This window comes from Terrapene carolina, unplaced genomic scaffold, assembly GCF_002925995.2.
Source record: "Terrapene carolina triunguis isolate 2854851 unplaced genomic scaffold, T_m_triunguis-2.0 Scaffold629, whole genome shotgun sequence".
Classification (NCBI taxonomy): Eukaryota; Metazoa; Chordata; order Testudines; family Emydidae; genus Terrapene; species Terrapene triunguis.
This window is the reverse complement of record NW_020664980.1, coordinates 10759807-10776758: the sequence shown is the minus strand read 5'-3', so window position 1 is coordinate 10776758 and position 16952 is coordinate 10759807. Positions and strand designations below refer to the sequence as shown.

At 41.3% G+C, this 16952-nt stretch overlaps 1 protein-coding gene across 1 annotated transcript in view; it reads right to left on the bottom strand.

Annotated features, from left to right (window-relative positions):
- Positions 1–10: 10 nt before the first annotated feature.
- The window catches only part of SPOCK1 (SPARC (osteonectin), cwcv and kazal like domains proteoglycan 1), a 486481-nt gene continuing 469539 nt past the window's right edge, over positions 11–16952 (bottom strand). Inside the window, exons 8-11 of the mRNA XM_024202111.2 lie at positions 11678–11899; positions 10502–10564; positions 2553–2690; positions 11–394 (exon numbers count right to left, since the gene is read on the bottom strand). Coding sequence (XP_024057879.1) covers positions 204–394; positions 2553–2690; positions 10502–10564; positions 11678–11899 — 614 coding nt within the window. The 3' untranslated portion in view covers positions 11–203. The remainder of the gene's footprint in view (positions 395–2552; positions 2691–10501; positions 10565–11677; positions 11900–16952) is intronic.

Below are 16952 nucleotides of genomic sequence, written 5' to 3'. Positions count from 1 at the left end.
ATAGCCCTGTTGATAGAGGAAAAAAAATTAACTGTATTCAAACCAGTAGCTAGTTGGAAAAAAGCCATCTTGAAAATGATATATACTGTAAAAATTAAACAGAGAGGAGAGATATTTTGTGCCTGATGTTCTTAGATACAATTGCAGAGATATGAAGTGACTTGCAATATTGTGCAAAACATGAGTCCTCAGAACGGTGACAACTACCATATATAACCAATTTCATCATCCTTATCATCATCTTCATCTTCATCATCCTCATTAGCCGCTCTTACATGAATCTTCATTTTCCCTTCTTTGTCCTTTTTCGCTGCTTCACGGTCCTGTTCCAAATCATCCAGTAATACAACAGATCCACCACTGCCAAAATCCCCCGAGGTTTCTTGCTCTTCTTCTAAAATAGGTAAGAGTTAAAGGTCATTCTCTTACCCAACAACCCAAAAATCTCTTTAGTCAATGCTTGTTAATGTTCTGACTATGTAAGCTACTTTATTTTATTTTTTTTGCCGTAAATTGATTTTTTTAAAGAGGCAATTTAGCAAAGGACAGCACAGCAGGTCCCCTTAAAAATGTACATACATCTGTTGTGCCCATGACCACAAATTTGAGAGGAAGTAATAGTCCAGTGGGATCTAGAATAAGATACAAAGGCCTTGCATCTCTAGATTTCTAATTTAAATCCATCCAGGCTCAATGGTGACTGAAAATCATTACCATCTGATGATTGGTGGTCTACATGAAATGAGTTGGTGGTCTCGGATCAATTCCTGAAAGTCAAATGTCTACATTAGAACTGGATGGAAAACAATTTCCCCAACCCATGAAAATTGTCAAGATTTCAAGGAAAAAAACAAAAACCAACCCAACCCGTTTGTCCTGATTCACGACAAAATATCAAAACCTTGAAAATTTTCACAAACTGAAAATTCCCCCCAACATTTGGTTTGGTTCAGTTGAAGCATTCTGTTTCAATACTTTCAAAACACTATGTTTCAATTTTGACCATTAAACCTATTTTTTTTAATCCCAATTAGCTTTTTTTTTTTTTTAACAAAAAGTTGCTTTTAATCAGAAAACCAGAATTTTTCATTTAGAAAATACTGAGGCAGAACATTGACAATTGCAATACTTGTTTAAACAAAACCCACCCCCAAAAAAAAAAAAAAAAAAAAAAAAAAATATCACAACCACCCCCCCCCCCCACAAAAAAAAACATGAGTCAAGAAAGTCAGCAAAACTGACCCTTTCCTGCCAAAAGTTTTGGTGTCGACGAATCAGCAATTTTCCATAAAAAATGTCAGGTCAAAAATGGCCAGTCAGCTCTAGTCGACCTCAGAAAATCCCTGTCACAATCAACACTAACTGCTTCCTCGGTGGCTAATCTCAGCAGAGTACCAAAGAACTGAATGTGCACGGACACTGAAACACCCTCTCAGTGCAACTGATTCACACAGGCACCTTGGTGGGGATGGGGCTGTGCTATTGCTGTCTGTATGTGGGTTGGGATCGGACCACCAGGAAGCTGGGATATTAGACTGATCCACTTTCTCATGCACAGATATGCTACCTGACTATTTTGGATGCATATCTCAGGGCCGCTCGGGGGGGGGGGGCGGCTAGTGGGGCAATTTGCCCCAGGCCCCCACGAGAATATAGTATTCTATAGTATTGCAACTTTTTTTTTATGGAAGGGGCCCCCTAAATTGCTTTGCCCCAGGGCCCCTGAATCCTCTGGGCGGCCCTGGCATCTGGCTGGGGTGAGGACAGAGGCTGGCACACAGGAATCTGCGTGCCCATCTTTGGTAACCACACGTGCAAATGGTTCTCACAGGCTAGGTATATGTTGCAATTGCTTGATTTTATGTACATTCATGCACATACACTCCTGCAAAAGCACCCGCTGACCCTGATATAGCAACTTAGGATGTAATCATGTACATTTTAGAGCTTCTAAAGCTTTGCCTTCTCTATTCTTGCTGGAAGTAGAGCAACTGAAGCTATCATTACATTGAGTCACATTGAAGAATTCCACTTAAATCTTGTTTGCCTGATTATATAGAGCTGTGCAGTAATTTTACATGTCAGTGTAATAATACTGTAGTATCAGCACTTTTAAAGGGCCTGCTTGTTAATTTATAAAATTTTGTATAGTTAAACCTTCCCTTCTTAGGGAAGCCCTGATTTATGAAGCCCCTGTAAATGTGGGTTCTACTGTATAAGGAACAATATATTTAATAACCAGGCATAACAACCGCATATCTTTTATTTTAATAGCAACTACTGCATTTGCCAAGCTGGTAGCAAAAACATTTTCTTATCAGTGGTTATTGCCAATTTCATACTCTTGTACACACGCTCCAAGACAAAGGTACGTGTATGAGCACACAGACACTTTTATATTGTGAACTGGAATACATGGGAACATTTGGGACTCTGCTAATTATGTTTCCTATGTTGTCGCTTTTTGTTATCATGGCTGATCTTACAGCAATTTCAGGGCTTACAACGATGTTAATTTTTGTGTTGTCTTAGGGAAGCAGGTCATTACTCACCACAACTAACGGTCCCTTGTTTTCTTGAGCCGGCGATCTCATTTCCATACTTATCAACACACCAGCATTGCCCTGTACTTCCATGACACTGAGTTGCTTTGTAATATCCTTCTTCATTGCACCGTGGAAGGAAAACACCTGAATAAAGAAAAAGGTATCCTTAGTAAATCCGAGTCTTTACAGGATCAAGCAGGAAGATACACTGTAGTTGGCCTGTTTCTTGTTTACATTAAATGCCTTAATATGGCATAAATTACAGATGGAGCCACCTGGAATGGTTCTGGTTTTACAAAATGTCCTGGATCAGGTTCTCAATTTGCAAAACCAATACTCCAACTGTGGTTTGTTTGACCCAAGCTCCCATTTTAACTCCATTTCCATATATATTTTTGCACCTAGTGTTGTTGACTTCAGTTCATTTGTTGCCCATTGGGAGAGAGAGAGAGAGAGAGAGAGAAAGAGAGAGTGTGTGTATATATATATATATATACACCTCTACCCCGATATAACGCTGTCCTCGGGAGCCAAAAAAATCTTACCGCGATATAGGTGAAATCGCGTTATATTGAACTTGCTTTGATCCACCGGAGTGCGCAGCCTCGCCCCCCTGGAGTGCTGCTTGACCGTGTTATATCCGAATTCGTGTTATATCGGGTCACGTTATATCGTGGTTGAGGTGTATATATATACATATATATATATAGTTTTAACTGAAAACATTTGCATTGGTTCAAATTCCAGCCAGTGGTCCTGATTTCTGGACCACCTGTAAGATTTTCTCCTTTTTGATTAAAAGTAGTGCCATTTTAAAGTGAAAATATACATTCTGGACTTCTAAATGTGGCCTCCCATTCTTATCTCTCGCAGAAGCTTTTTATGTTTTATTTCTTTCAAACAGATTCTTGATCTCATTGCTGCCTCAAGCCTAGCAGCCTCCATCTCCCTTAGTGGTAGTAATACCTGGCACGTAGACAGCACTTTGTATCCAAGGATCTCAAAGCACTTTACAAATATTAATGCATTTAGCCTCACGACACACCTGTGAATTATTTAAGTGTTATCATCCTCATTTTCCAAGCAAATCATCATCTGTTCACGGATGTTCTGCAAGCAGAGAAAGTCTACATTTGTGGAGTAAATTATTCACTATGAATTATTCCCTCGGCACTACTTATCTATAAAGTTGAACTTCACACATTAAAGCAGAACTAAAAAGATCTTCACTATGCAAACAAAGGGCTGAAAAATGTAACTTCAGCAAACAAAGTTATTTAAGCATAAGGAGGAAGGGGGGATCGGAAGGCACAAATGGTATTTAGGAGCCTAACTTCCACTGAAATCCATTTGTGCCTTTCAAAATCTCTCCCGAGATGTCTTGCCAAATCCCTGATGGGTTGAGGGAGTTTTATCTGGGATTGGGAGTTTGTTTAGAGAGAATGAGCAGGCACTCCATGCATCTGATGAAGTGGGTTTTTTACCCACGAAAACTTATGCCCAAATAAATCTGTTAGTCTTTAAGGTGCCACCAGACTCCTCGTTATGTTACTATCTGAACATTTTATGAGAATGTACATTTTCCTTGTTGTAAGGCTGCCCTGAGCATGGGATGGTGGCTAGAATGTGCTCTAGACACAGCCCTGTGTAGGGGATGGTGCATTAGTTCCACTGTTCGGGAGGAGCCTAGGGTAGAGCTGGGACTCAGAGATCCACCTCTGAGACACAGTGCCTCTTTTCCCCTGGGGAGGGGAGTATGCTGTATCAGCCCTTTACAAGATGTAGCATATGCCCCTGTTCTCCTGTCCAGTGCTTCTGGGGAGAGGTGGCAGAACACTTGCTCAATACACTCCCTGTTCCTTTCCAGCCACTTGCTCACAAGAGCACTGGCTGTGCATGGGCTTTGCTGTGCTGAAGATCCAGACAAGGACTGGGATAGCCCTAATGCAACCACACAGGATTGGGATTTCTTAATTCTCTTTACTCCCTCTGTGTGCACTGGTGCCAGCTACAATACACCCTTGAATGATTAACATCTCTATAGGGCTCCTTTCAGGGTTAAAATGCCATTCTTACACCTTGTCCTCCCATATGTAGCCCTACCCAAGACAAAATTATTTCCATGTTTCATTTTAAATTTCCCTTTTTTCTAGTGTTTATCATATGAGTCCTTCCACAAGATTATAATTACACCTGCAAGGCATCAGCCACCTGCTTGCTATTTAATTCATACTAAATTTAAGTATAACTCCAGATTTACTAGAAGTATTAAAGAATCACTAATGCTTGAGCTTTTCAGGGAGAGACAGTAGGATACTGAGGCCAAACAAAAAAATAGCCGAAGATTTGTCTCATAACAAAACCATTGCACATTAGCCTTTCAGAATGTGGTGCATTCTTATTTCTTGAGACAAGAGAAGCCAGTACTATTTCTGCCACAACTTTCAACAGATATAATGCAAATGTGCTTCCATACAAAAATCCCACTTGTCCTTGGAGATCAGTTAGCTTCATTCCCAGGGGAGGTCTGTATAGACACTTTCCATTCTCTGCCAGTTGCTTCTGTTCCAGGCACAGAAAAACAACCTCTTATTGTCTTAAATGATTTTTGAGAAAGTATCTTTTCTCTTTGTCAAAGAGCCCAGTGATTTACTGGTCACACAATACTTACTTTTCTACTTCAGTGTATGGAGCAGCTCTACAGATTGTTCATATATGTCAAAAAGGCTATTACTACTACATTTTCCATGGAAAAAATGAATGAGAAAACATTGCCCAAATGCTATGCAATTACTTATATAAAAGACATATAAATGGGAAGTTGGTCATATATACATTATGAATCTCTGAATTTACCATCTCATCCCACTGCAGATATTAAAGTGGATGTCTAATTTTTAAATGTCACAAATGTAGTTCTGGAACATTAACATGTTCTATATCTGACCTGATCTCAGAGAACATTTTCACACTTATTAACTTTGCTATTTCAAGCAAGCAGATGCAGTGGTCTTAGCAAGTTCATGTACCAGGACAATTGAAAGGAAGATGAAAGATTATGATCACCAGAGACACGTCTTCTTTATTTACCCACAGTCCAATAATAGCGTGGACACGTTCAACCATACGGTTTTCCAAGTTCACTCACTGCTCAGTCACTTGTTTCAATATTGATCCAGAAGGACTTTCCATATTCATACTCATTTCCTTTCTTATTTAAAGACTAAGGCCTGGTCTACACTAACCCCCCCACTTCGGACTAAGGTACGCAAATTCAGCTACGTTAATAACGTAGCTGAATTCGAAGTACCTTAGTCCGAACTTACCGCGGTCCAGACGCGGCAGGAAGGCTCCCCCGTCGATGCTGCGTACTCCGCTCGCCGAGCTGGAGTACCAGCATCGACAGCGAGCACTTCCGGGATCGATCCGGGGCACTTCCGGGATCGATCCGGGATCGATTTATCGCGTCTTAACCAGACGTGATAAATCAAACTCAGAACATCGATTGCTTACATCCGGACCCGGATGTAAGTGTAGACGTACCCTAAGACATGCATTGGACTAGACAAACCTGAAGAAGATTACAGAGGATCAGATCCTCAGCAGGTGTAAACTGATATAGCTTCATCAGAGTCAATGAAACTATGTGATCCTTAACTGGTGTAAATTCATTGAATTCAATGAGTCTATAGCAATTTACACCAGCTAAGGATTTGGCTCCAAATAATGATTGGTGAATTATATATATATATAAAAATATTCTTGTGACTTTTTCTGAGAAACTCTAACATCTCCCCTGGCCTTTGAAATTCAGCATGTATCATTTGTACAATGTTCACACAAATGCTTTACATGTGTTGCAAAAGATAGATTTGCAAAAATAATGGGCCAATCTCTTTGTTAGCATAAGTGAGTGCAACTCAGTTGTTCTGAAAGGTGTCCCCACCTTTGGTGAATTTGGCGCTGTTTATCTAGGAGTTAAAAGGAAGACCAAGAACAATGCACAGAATAGGGGTGATTTCCCTGTGTGCTGTAATTTTGCATGTGCATTTAAATAGTGCCTTTGAATAGCTAGATGTGGATGCAAATCAGGTAGCTAGAGGAGGAGCAAATATTCTGAGTTGGGGCTGCAACTCATCTTGCATACCATGGTCACTGCTCATATTTCCCAGCTGTCAGAGTAAGGACCACATTTTAATGCACTCTAATTTTTTCCTTAATTTATCAGATGTGGGAATAATCCACTGGGGACAAAGTGTCTCCAAGAGCTTACATTCCTATGAAACAAAAAATTCCTTTACAATAATCATTTACAGCATTGACTAAAGGTGAGTCACACCACAAATCCTGAATGTCTGGAATTTAGATTTCACATTTAGGTGATTTAGATTTAGATCCACATTTGGGGGTAGTTTGATCCCAGGTTTTGCGATGGCCCATCATAGAGAGGGAAATGATCAGGGGCCAGAGCCACATTTCTGTTCTAATCCCCCTGCTTATATGGCCCCCATCACTGTAGGATCTGAGGGACTTCCCCAGTGAGTGAGGGTCATATATGGGGTTTTGATTTAAAGGCATGTCTACACTACCAGTGCTACAGTGGCACAACTATGGCGTTGCCACTGTGCGACTATAGCACCGTAGCGTAGATGTTTTCTTTGTTGACAGAACGGGTTTTTCCTTCAATGTAGGCAATCCACTTCTCTGCGCGGTGGTAGCTAGGTAGATGGAAGAATTCTACTGTTGACCTAGCCATGTCTACACTAGGTGCTAGGTCAGCTTAACTACGGTGCTCAGAAATGTGAATTTTTCATACCTGGGAGTGACGTACTTAAGTTGATCTAATTTTAAGTGTAGACCAGGCCTAAGAGTTAATTAAATAGGCTGCCAATCGAGTGTTTCTTGATTTGGTGTTCAACATCCCTGTCCCTCTTGTTCTCTGTCCTCCTCTCTAACTGCTCCCTTTTGTCTCCTGTTCCCACTCTGCTTCACATCTTCTTACTGCCTCTTATGCCTGGCTCAACCTCCCATTACCCAAGAGTCAACTGCTTCCTCTCTTCTGCGTCAAACCATCTTCTTTTGTGATGGCGGCTCTGGGTTTTCTTGCATTTCAACTATCATCCTGTGTCTGAGGAGCAGGGAGTGTTTTGTAAAACTCTGGGTATGCTTAAAGCACCCTAGAAATGATACACTCCTATCAATATGAAAACACTGCCGCAGTCTTAACTATGGCGTTGCTACTGCTCCACCATAATGATAATGAATAATAATCAATGGCCATCTATTGTGGCATATATAGAAAACATTGGTTAGAGCGCTAGGCTGGGTTGTGGGAGGCCCAGGTTCATTTCCATTTCTGCCACAAACATCCAGTGTGACCCTAGGCAAGTCTCTTTGTGTTTCAATTTCCCATCTTTAAAATGAGGGTGATAGCACTGTTGTATCTCCAGGGGTGCTGTGAGGTGCACAGATACAACAGCGATGGAGGCCAGACTAGTACCATATATAGAATTAACAGCAAACCTGAGACCTAAAGAAGAGCTGCGTAAGCTGCTCTCTCTCACCAACCTAATTTGGTCCAGTGAAAGATATTACCTCACCCACCTTGTCTATCTAATATCCTGGGACCAACAAGGCCACAAGAACACTGCATACAAGCTGAAAGCTGGCAGGCAGGTCCCTGTATTAGCTGTTATATCACAGGATCGATACAGGAAAAGACCCAATTTGAAGATACTGATGAAAGCAGAGGGTAGATACCTTAGTGATGTAGGAGAAGTGTGAACAGGCTAAACCAGTGGTTCTCAACCCGTGGCCCGATTGGCACACAGCTGCAGCCCATGTGACATCCTCAGGGCCATACAGGTAGTATATATATTGTGTGGATGCAGTCCACATAACACAGAGAGAGCTGCATATGTGGCCCACAACGGTAAATAGGTTGAGAACCATTGGGCTAACCAGTTTTGCTCTTTGAAAGTAGTGTCTTTACATTTAATAGCCCCCTAAGTAAATCTGGCAGGAAAAGATTAATGGGGCTGTTTACTTTTTAATTCAAACCGCTGGGATGATGGACTGCATTTGAAAGTCTCCAAATTCAACAATACAACATGTTTAATCACAATGGCTTTGAAGTACTTTGTGGCAATTCTCAAACTCCTCATTTTTTCAACCAATACAAGTTTACAGAAATCTTCCTTATGCACAGTGTCCAGAATATAAATATTTCATTTTACATATCAGAGAAAGAGAATAATTAAAGAACAGTCCCTTTGCCGCTCATATCTTTTTTATCTTTATGGTTACTACAAGCAGCATTTTTGTCATGTGTATGTTTTGTTTTCCACCTGCATGATTTTGCAACTGAGACAAGAAAAAACCCCACATTGTTCTACTCTGTCTAAATAGCAATGGGATCAGATAAGAGGCTCTCAGAAGGGTGTTATTATGCAGGAAGACTTTCAAGTTGCTAACTGAACCAGAGAGTTCCTCCTTTCTATATTTTCTTCTAGCCTGTAGAGAAAAGTATTACAGAAACCTACTGATTTGTTGAATTGAGCCAGTTTTTTTCCTTCCTTTTTAAAAAAAAAATATTGTAGACTGACATAATTATTTGTGGTAAGAGAACATTTTATACCAGTGTTATTTTGTCATTTTACTCCAGCTATTGTGATCTGATACCACTGGCATGAAAAGGAGGTTGTTTGTATGTTCTAAGCACGGTGTGAATAGCCATTATTTTCCCCATGTGTTAGAACAAACCATTTTTCAGCCTAGCTGACATTTATTTCATACTGCACAAAATAAAGACCGAAGAAATGTAGGGCTGGATTTTCCATGTTGTCTAATGGACCTGGACACCCAATTCCCATTAGAAAATAATAGGAATTGGTCAATTCATTCTGTTAAGTGGCTTTGAAAATCTCACCCATAAAAGCCTCCATGAAAAAGAGAGAGAGAGAGAAAGAAAGAGAACAGCAACCACCTATGCAACAATCTGCAAACTGAACCATTTGCTGGCTATTCCACCTATCCTAGTGTTCCCTAACATTCTCAGGGATAATTCCAAAGTCTTTGGAAACTAAAATAAATTTACATTCGTTGCTAATCTGAATCTTCATGAGTCAGAATAGGATATCAGACAGCTATGCACCTTACACTTAGTCGGCTTGTATGTTCTGTATTTTGCCCAATTAAAACTTGTTAAATATTTAATATGCATTGCTGATTATCAGGCAAATCTTGCAGTCCTTATATTTGCAATCTTCAGTCGAGTAAAACTCCCACTGATGTTTTGGGGCCAAATTCAGTCTTTTTACTCTAACTGCTGCCAATACCCACCCTGTGTGATTTGGCCCTACGTAAGTTAATAGATTGGAGATGCACTACAATAATGCCACATAGATTGCAGTCCACACAACACCTTGAGGTTTCACCGGTATGCAGTTATCAATTTAACAGTCTGACTTTTCAGCTTTTAAAAAAAAGACACTATATGTCCCATAGCTCAATATCACCAACAGGAAGTAGAAAAACGAAACATTTAAAAGTGCAGTTAGACAAAATTTTATTCCAACAAATGTATTTCTAAGCTTATAATTGGAAGAATCTGAACTCTCTTCATCTACGTACTCTGATTTTTTTAACTAGTCACAGGAGATTTTAATTAAAAAATACTCTCTTTTGCATTTACATGCTCAGATACTATGGTGAAAAGCATGTGTAAGAACCTGTATAGAATAATATTCATGTTTTTGGTGAGATGATATACATTTGTTCTGAATTAGTTGCCATAAATGTATGTTGACATCTCATTATTGGTTTAATTTCATGAAACATCAGGCACAGGCTCAAAATATTAATTTCTAATTGAAAAACGATAACTGCACATAAAGTTACAATAATCACAGAGCTTTAATTAGTTATTGAAATGAGTGGCATGTAATCAAACTTACCCAACAGACTCTTCCCCCTACTTAGCTTTTGAATCCTGTTCATTTCATTCTGGCAAGGGAGACCTAAAATATAATGTATGAAAGTCAGTTTCCAGATGGTACGGGACAGACTCTCTAATGATTGGCTTCACTATTTACATGAAATGTAGTCTATTGTACACCTGGGAATGAAATAACCCCATATGCTGGTAATACACTGCAAAACAAATGTATGTCATTAGCTTTACTAATTAAAAAATTCAAAACACACTATACTTAATAATAGTGTTTTGGGGCCATTTGGGTTGTTAAACATTTTTTTCTTCTCCTTCATCAAACTGAAATAATGCCAGGCTTCTAATTTATGATTTGCTAATAGACTAATTTCCACATTAATAAGAACACTAGTTCATAAGCCTTCTATTAGCAATAGAACTAATTCCTGAATTGAAGTGCCAATAATTTGATTGCTTCTTTGTTTGTTTCACAGTGAAATACGTGTAATTGACAGTATTTGCCATTGCTACACAATGCCCTTTCTCACCAGGGATAAAGAAAAGGGCTTTTTATTTTTAAATGAAAAGGGCTATGAATTACCAATTCAAGATAAATGGCAGTGCAGTCAAAATGTAAGAAAGATGTTGAAACCTAGAAAATCCTAAAAAAACCACTACATATTTGTGAAAAAGAGAAACCAGAACGTATCAAGACAACTATAAGGTATTCAAATGTATAATTTATTTTCAAATATTAATCTGAATATGGTAACATTTAAGCCAAAAGTTTTAAATTTGTCTGGCTTAAGTTAGGTACCTAATTCCATATTTAGGCACCTACACGTATAGCCTGAACTTCCCATGTGAGGAGCACGTACAATTCCCATTGACTTCACCACTTATGGTTGCTCACCACTTATCTGGCCATTCTTATTTAGGTGTCTAAACATGATTCCCAAGTTTGTAAATGCTCCCTAACGTCTCCTAACATCCTGTCCAATGCTCTGTCCACTGAATCATACTTTAAAGCCTCTTATCATCATCCCAGGACATATGGTGATGGCTGTTTTGCATAAATATTATTAACAACAACAATAATAGAAAAGATATTTTGTCAAATTACATTTTTCCATACCATTATTTTAGCATCTATAGTAATGAATTATAGATCAGTTTTATGTTACATAATGGAATGACTTACCTCCTGGCTTCTGAAAGCAGTAGCACCATTCATTGTTAGAAAGCTTTCCGTCTTTGAAGGAGTCACATGAGTTGAAGAGGGGTTTAATGCACGGCTCATACTTATCGAGATAAATTGCATTGATCTCTGAGTGATCCAGCAGGAGGTCATAGTTCATATCCAGTTTGTTGAACATCCAGCCTAATGAATCCTTACAGATTGGTAGTATGCTGGTGTCAAACCCTATGAGAACATGGGCAAACAACGGTTGGTGAGTCACACTACACAGGCCTGACATGCATCATTGCTAAATTATGATGTTCTCTCTCTTGCATGTTCTTTCAACTGAAATATGGAGCGAACTTTGTTTCAGTTTAACCCTTCTCTGCCCAACCAGTAGGAAACCAGAACAATACTCTGATTCCAACTATGAATGAATGAACTGGTTGAATCAAATCAAGCTCAAAACTAGATGTGATTCTGACCCAAACCCTGGATAAGAATGCCACTTACATTTTGGGGAGAAAAAGGGGGTTAGGGTCCACATCTGATTACTGCAACTCAAGCCCATCTTTACTCAAATATCAACCCTAACTTACTTTTTCTCTCTCCCCCCTCCCATTTGCAAGTGTATTGGCTTGGTTCCAGGACGGATCAGAAACAGAAACACTGTGTTTTCAAATTAGCTGAAAGCAGAAAGCAACAGAAATCTTGAGAGAGAGCCTATCCTTGTGAGATTACCAGCCCTGTTTCTAGTCACCTTGCTGAATCCTTTATTGGTTGCTTCTCACCTTCTACATTAGCTCCAAGCTTCTTGCCCTCTCCTTCGAGACCCTGCACAACCTTGCCCCTGCCTGCAGCTCTGCTCTAATTTCCTTGTATTCCCTCTGCCTACATTCCCCCCCATCCCGCAACATTCATATTCTGCACTCCTCCCAACTGCCTTCTTTGCATCTTCATCCTTGCTGCTGTTCACACTTGACACTCAGTGCACCAAACAACCTCCTTTTCTTTGTTCTCACATCCCTTCTGAAAACTCATTTCTTTCACCAATCCCCTCAGTGCTAACCCTAGATTTCTGGCAGATCTGACCCCCCCAATCTTGTAGTATATCTAACTCTGAATTCTTTATCTGATCTAGATTGTGAGCTTCTTGAGGTGGAGGTCATGTCCTCTGGGCTTGCACTACTCTGAATAACAGGACCGGCTCTAGGCACCAGCAAACCAAGCACGTGCTTGGGGTGGCACAATTCCAGGGGTGGCATTCCGGGAGGCTTTTTTCCCCCTCCCCCCTTCGGTAGTTGTGCTCTCGGAGGTTTTTTGGGTTTTTTTGTGCTTGGGGCGGCAAAAAACCTAGAGCCAGCCCTGCTGAATAATGACAGTGCTGGGGTTTGCTGAGACCACAAGTGCACATGAATTGGGCATTTGCACTCATGTGTCACAGAAGCCCTCTGCATTCCAGCCTGGTTAGATCTTTTGCAGCTGAAGAGGATTCTGCTTTCCCAACACTTCAGGGAACAGGATCCGTGTTCATTTAATATCCCACATCCTCTAAAGAATGCAGCAGGCAGGAGTACCAGAGGAACGCCATTGCATTCATGTTCATATTTGCAACGTGTACACGTGCATTTCTGCAATCTCTATAAACACAGTTAGGGGTATCGTTTCAGAAAAATTCTGGAGAGAGGGAAGGCAAAGTTCTGTCAGCATGCAGAACATTATGTGATTATATTATATCCTGCAAAGTTGGGGCAGGAAGGCAAAAGAAGGAGCATACAGACCTATGAAAAGTTTGGGGAAAAGGATCGGTTCTGGGTCCGATTTTATTTAATCTATTCATTACTGACCTCGGAACCGAATGTAGGAGTGGGCTGATAAAGTTTGCGGATGACACAAAGTTGGGAGGCATTGCCAACTCGGAGAAGGATCGGGATATTCTGCAGGGAGACTTGGATGACCTTGTAAATTGGAGTAATAGTAATAGGATGAGATTTAATAGTGAGAAGTGTAAGGTGATGCATTTAGGGATGACTAATAAGAATTTCAGTTACAAGCTAGGGACGCATAGGTTAGAAGTGACTGAGGAGGAGAAGGACCTCGGAGTCCTGGTTGATCGCAGGATGACTATGAGTTGGCAATGCGACGTGGCTGTGAAAAAAGCTAATGCGATCTTGGGATGCATAAGGCGAGGTATTTCTAGTAGGGACAGGGAGGTGCTGCTTCCGTTATACAAAGCGCTGGTGAGACCTCACTTGGAGTACTGTGTGCAGTTCTGGTCTCCTATGTTTAAAAGGGATGAACTGAAACTGGAACGGGTGCAGAGAAGGGCAACTAGGATGATCCGAGGAATGGAAAACCTTTCCTATGAAAAGAGACTCGAGGAGCTTGGTTTGTTTAGCCTAACCAAAAGAAGGCTGAGGGGGGATATGATTGCTCTCTTTAAATATATCAAAGGGATAAATACCAGGGAGGGAGAGGAATTATTTCAGCTCAGTGCTAATGTGGACACAAGAACGAATGGATATAAACTGGCCGTGGGGAAATTTAGGCTTGAAATTAGACGAAGGTTTCTAACAGTCAGAGGGGTGAAATTTTGGAACAGCCTCCCGAGGGAAACGGTGGGGGCGAAAGACCTCTCTGGCTTCAAGATTAGGCTAGATAAGTTTATGGAGGGAATGGTTTGATGGGATTACGTGATTCTAATCAATTAGGCAATAACGGCCATCGCTGGTAAAATGAGGGTCTGGCTAGAGATTCTTGCCTGTATGCTCGGGGTTCTGCTGATCGCCATATTTGGGGTCGGGAAGGAATTTTCCTCCAGGGTAGATTGGCAGTGGCCCTGGAGGTTTTTCGCCTTCCTCCGCAGCATAGGGCAGGGGTCCCAAGCTGGAAGATTCTCTGCGACTTGAAGTCTTTAGATCACGATCTCAGGACTTCAACAGCAGAGTTAAGGGAAAGTGGGGGGGTCAGTTTTTGTGGCCTGCATCATGCGGGGGGTCAGACTAGATGACCATATTGGTCCCTTCTGACCTTAAAGTCTATGAGTCTATGAGTCTATAAATCAACATGTGTGTGTGGGGGACAATTGTGCCTCTTCCCCCATAGCAAATGATGCCCCTGAACACAGAGTTCTGGACTTGTTGAAGGAGGGTCACCCAAAAGAGAAGCTGGGATTTTTAAGTCCTCAGTAGTAGTTACTGTACTTACATCTCCAACGTGTGGTACCCAAATGCTAACTAACCCCACAACACCTGCCTTCTTGCAGGAAAGTATCATTCACAATTTATAGCTGCGGAAACTGCCATTAAGAACCCCAGTTTTACAAAGGCTCACAAAACATGCATATGCTAGTCAGGGTTTTGCACTCATGTAACCCTAATGAGTGGGACTGCTTCGGGCACCTTGCGCGCACACACACACACACACACACACACACACAGTGTGTAAATGTGACCTGCCAAGCGCACACCGTGAATCAGGGCCCATGCTCAATCCGCTACACAACCTGCCTCTCTTGTGTTAGGCCGACATTCTTTTCACCGTACTGAGGAGATTTAGAGGAGATTTAGTTTTAGGCTCATCTACTCTGAGTATCAAGTTTCATCTCCAAATGCTGCTTCTGAAAACTACCACTTAGAGTCTAACTGAAAGCCTAGAATAGTGCTGCACTGTCTGCTATTTTAAGCGTTAAATTCAAGGAAGAGTAAAGTTTCACTCTGGAAACTGCATCCTTGAACTGCAGCTCTAGCTGAAGGTTGTCAGTGACACGGAGGAACAGGCAGAGGGGTTAAGTAAGAGGGAAGTTTATGTCATTCATAACACACGTTTCTCTAACAAAGTAAGAGGATAACACCATTTCCTTGTGGCTAAAGACAACTCAGGCAGGGTAGAGAGATCATGCTGAACTTTTCATTACCCCATTTCCTGATAGCTGCTCCTGTGTTATCTGATTTGAGTTTGAGTACATCAAAAAGGAAAAACTATATGTAATATACACAGATCTATCCAGCTCATCTTAGGCAAGTAGTGCCATTGGCTTCAGTCATTCTACTCATCTGAGGAAGGCAAGCAGGATTTGCTCAGTGTGCAAACATCAGCTGAGAGAACTTCTGTAAGAGGCCCAGACCCCTATAGGGAGGGGAGAGCTAACCTACGGAGACCTGCCATTCTGCCAGAACCACCCTCAGGATGCCAGGTCAGGGGCAGCACAAAAGGCAGGGGGTTGAGCCTGTGGAGGTCAGAAATTCATGAGGCGGTGGTGTTGTTCCATGGTCCCTCTGAACCTCCCTCACCCCTCAGCAATGCCATCGTGGGAGGCCACACAACTGGTTGGCTTCCATTTGGCTGCCCCCTCCCTCTGTGGATGCACTCTATGGTGGGGTTCAAGTGCCACGCTGGGGGACTTGCTGCTGCTCAGATAGGTGATTACATGGTCTCTTGTGCGGACTGTGTGTTTCCCAGCCATTGCTCTCTCTGGCAGGCCACCTCCTAGTTGTGTGTGGCTCAGCTTGTGCACTCTTGCGGGGATGGAGGCAGCGCCATGGTGGGAGGAGAGGCTGGCACGGACTTGCCTTACCGCTTCACATGCTCTGTGATTTGTGTGCTGTTCCTATGACTTTGCTCCCTTCCCTGATGTGTGGCCTTGTGTGTGTGTACAACATGCATTCAGGGACACAACAATGGAACCGTTGCAGGACTAAACTTTACAAGACTCATATGGATAAGAAGCTGCTTTGTGACCCGTGGTCAGGGGCTGCATCAAAGAGGCCGTTATGGAAGGTCACTTATTAAGATAGTTAATTATATTAGTTTAATACTTTTCAATTGTTGCTGTTTTAAATAAACCAGGGAACTTTCATGACACGATCAGGCTTTTCAGGTTAAGGTTTATTATGAAGCCTCTCTATTAAGCAGACAGTGCAGTATGGAAGTGTTCAGCTATTACAGTGATGGATGGATATTACTAGTGAAAAGGTTACTATTAGGATGGCCTTTCAGCATGCAGATGAAAGTCAGACACAACATCAGTTGCTACCTGCACTTCAAATTGCTTCTTGATAAGTTTCTTCCAATAAATTACCTTTCTCCAGGTCAATATCAACAGTCAAAACCCAAAATGCTGAAACTCAAGCCCACGTCCTCTCATGTTCAGGATTTAAAACCAAGCGGACTCTCAGTAAATAAAGCTGAATTCACAGTGCAAAGCTCAGAGGGGTAAACTCTCAGGGCACTGTATTGGAAATCGTTCACATAACTCCACTACTTTAATTGGAAGTCACTGCTAGCATGTGCACCA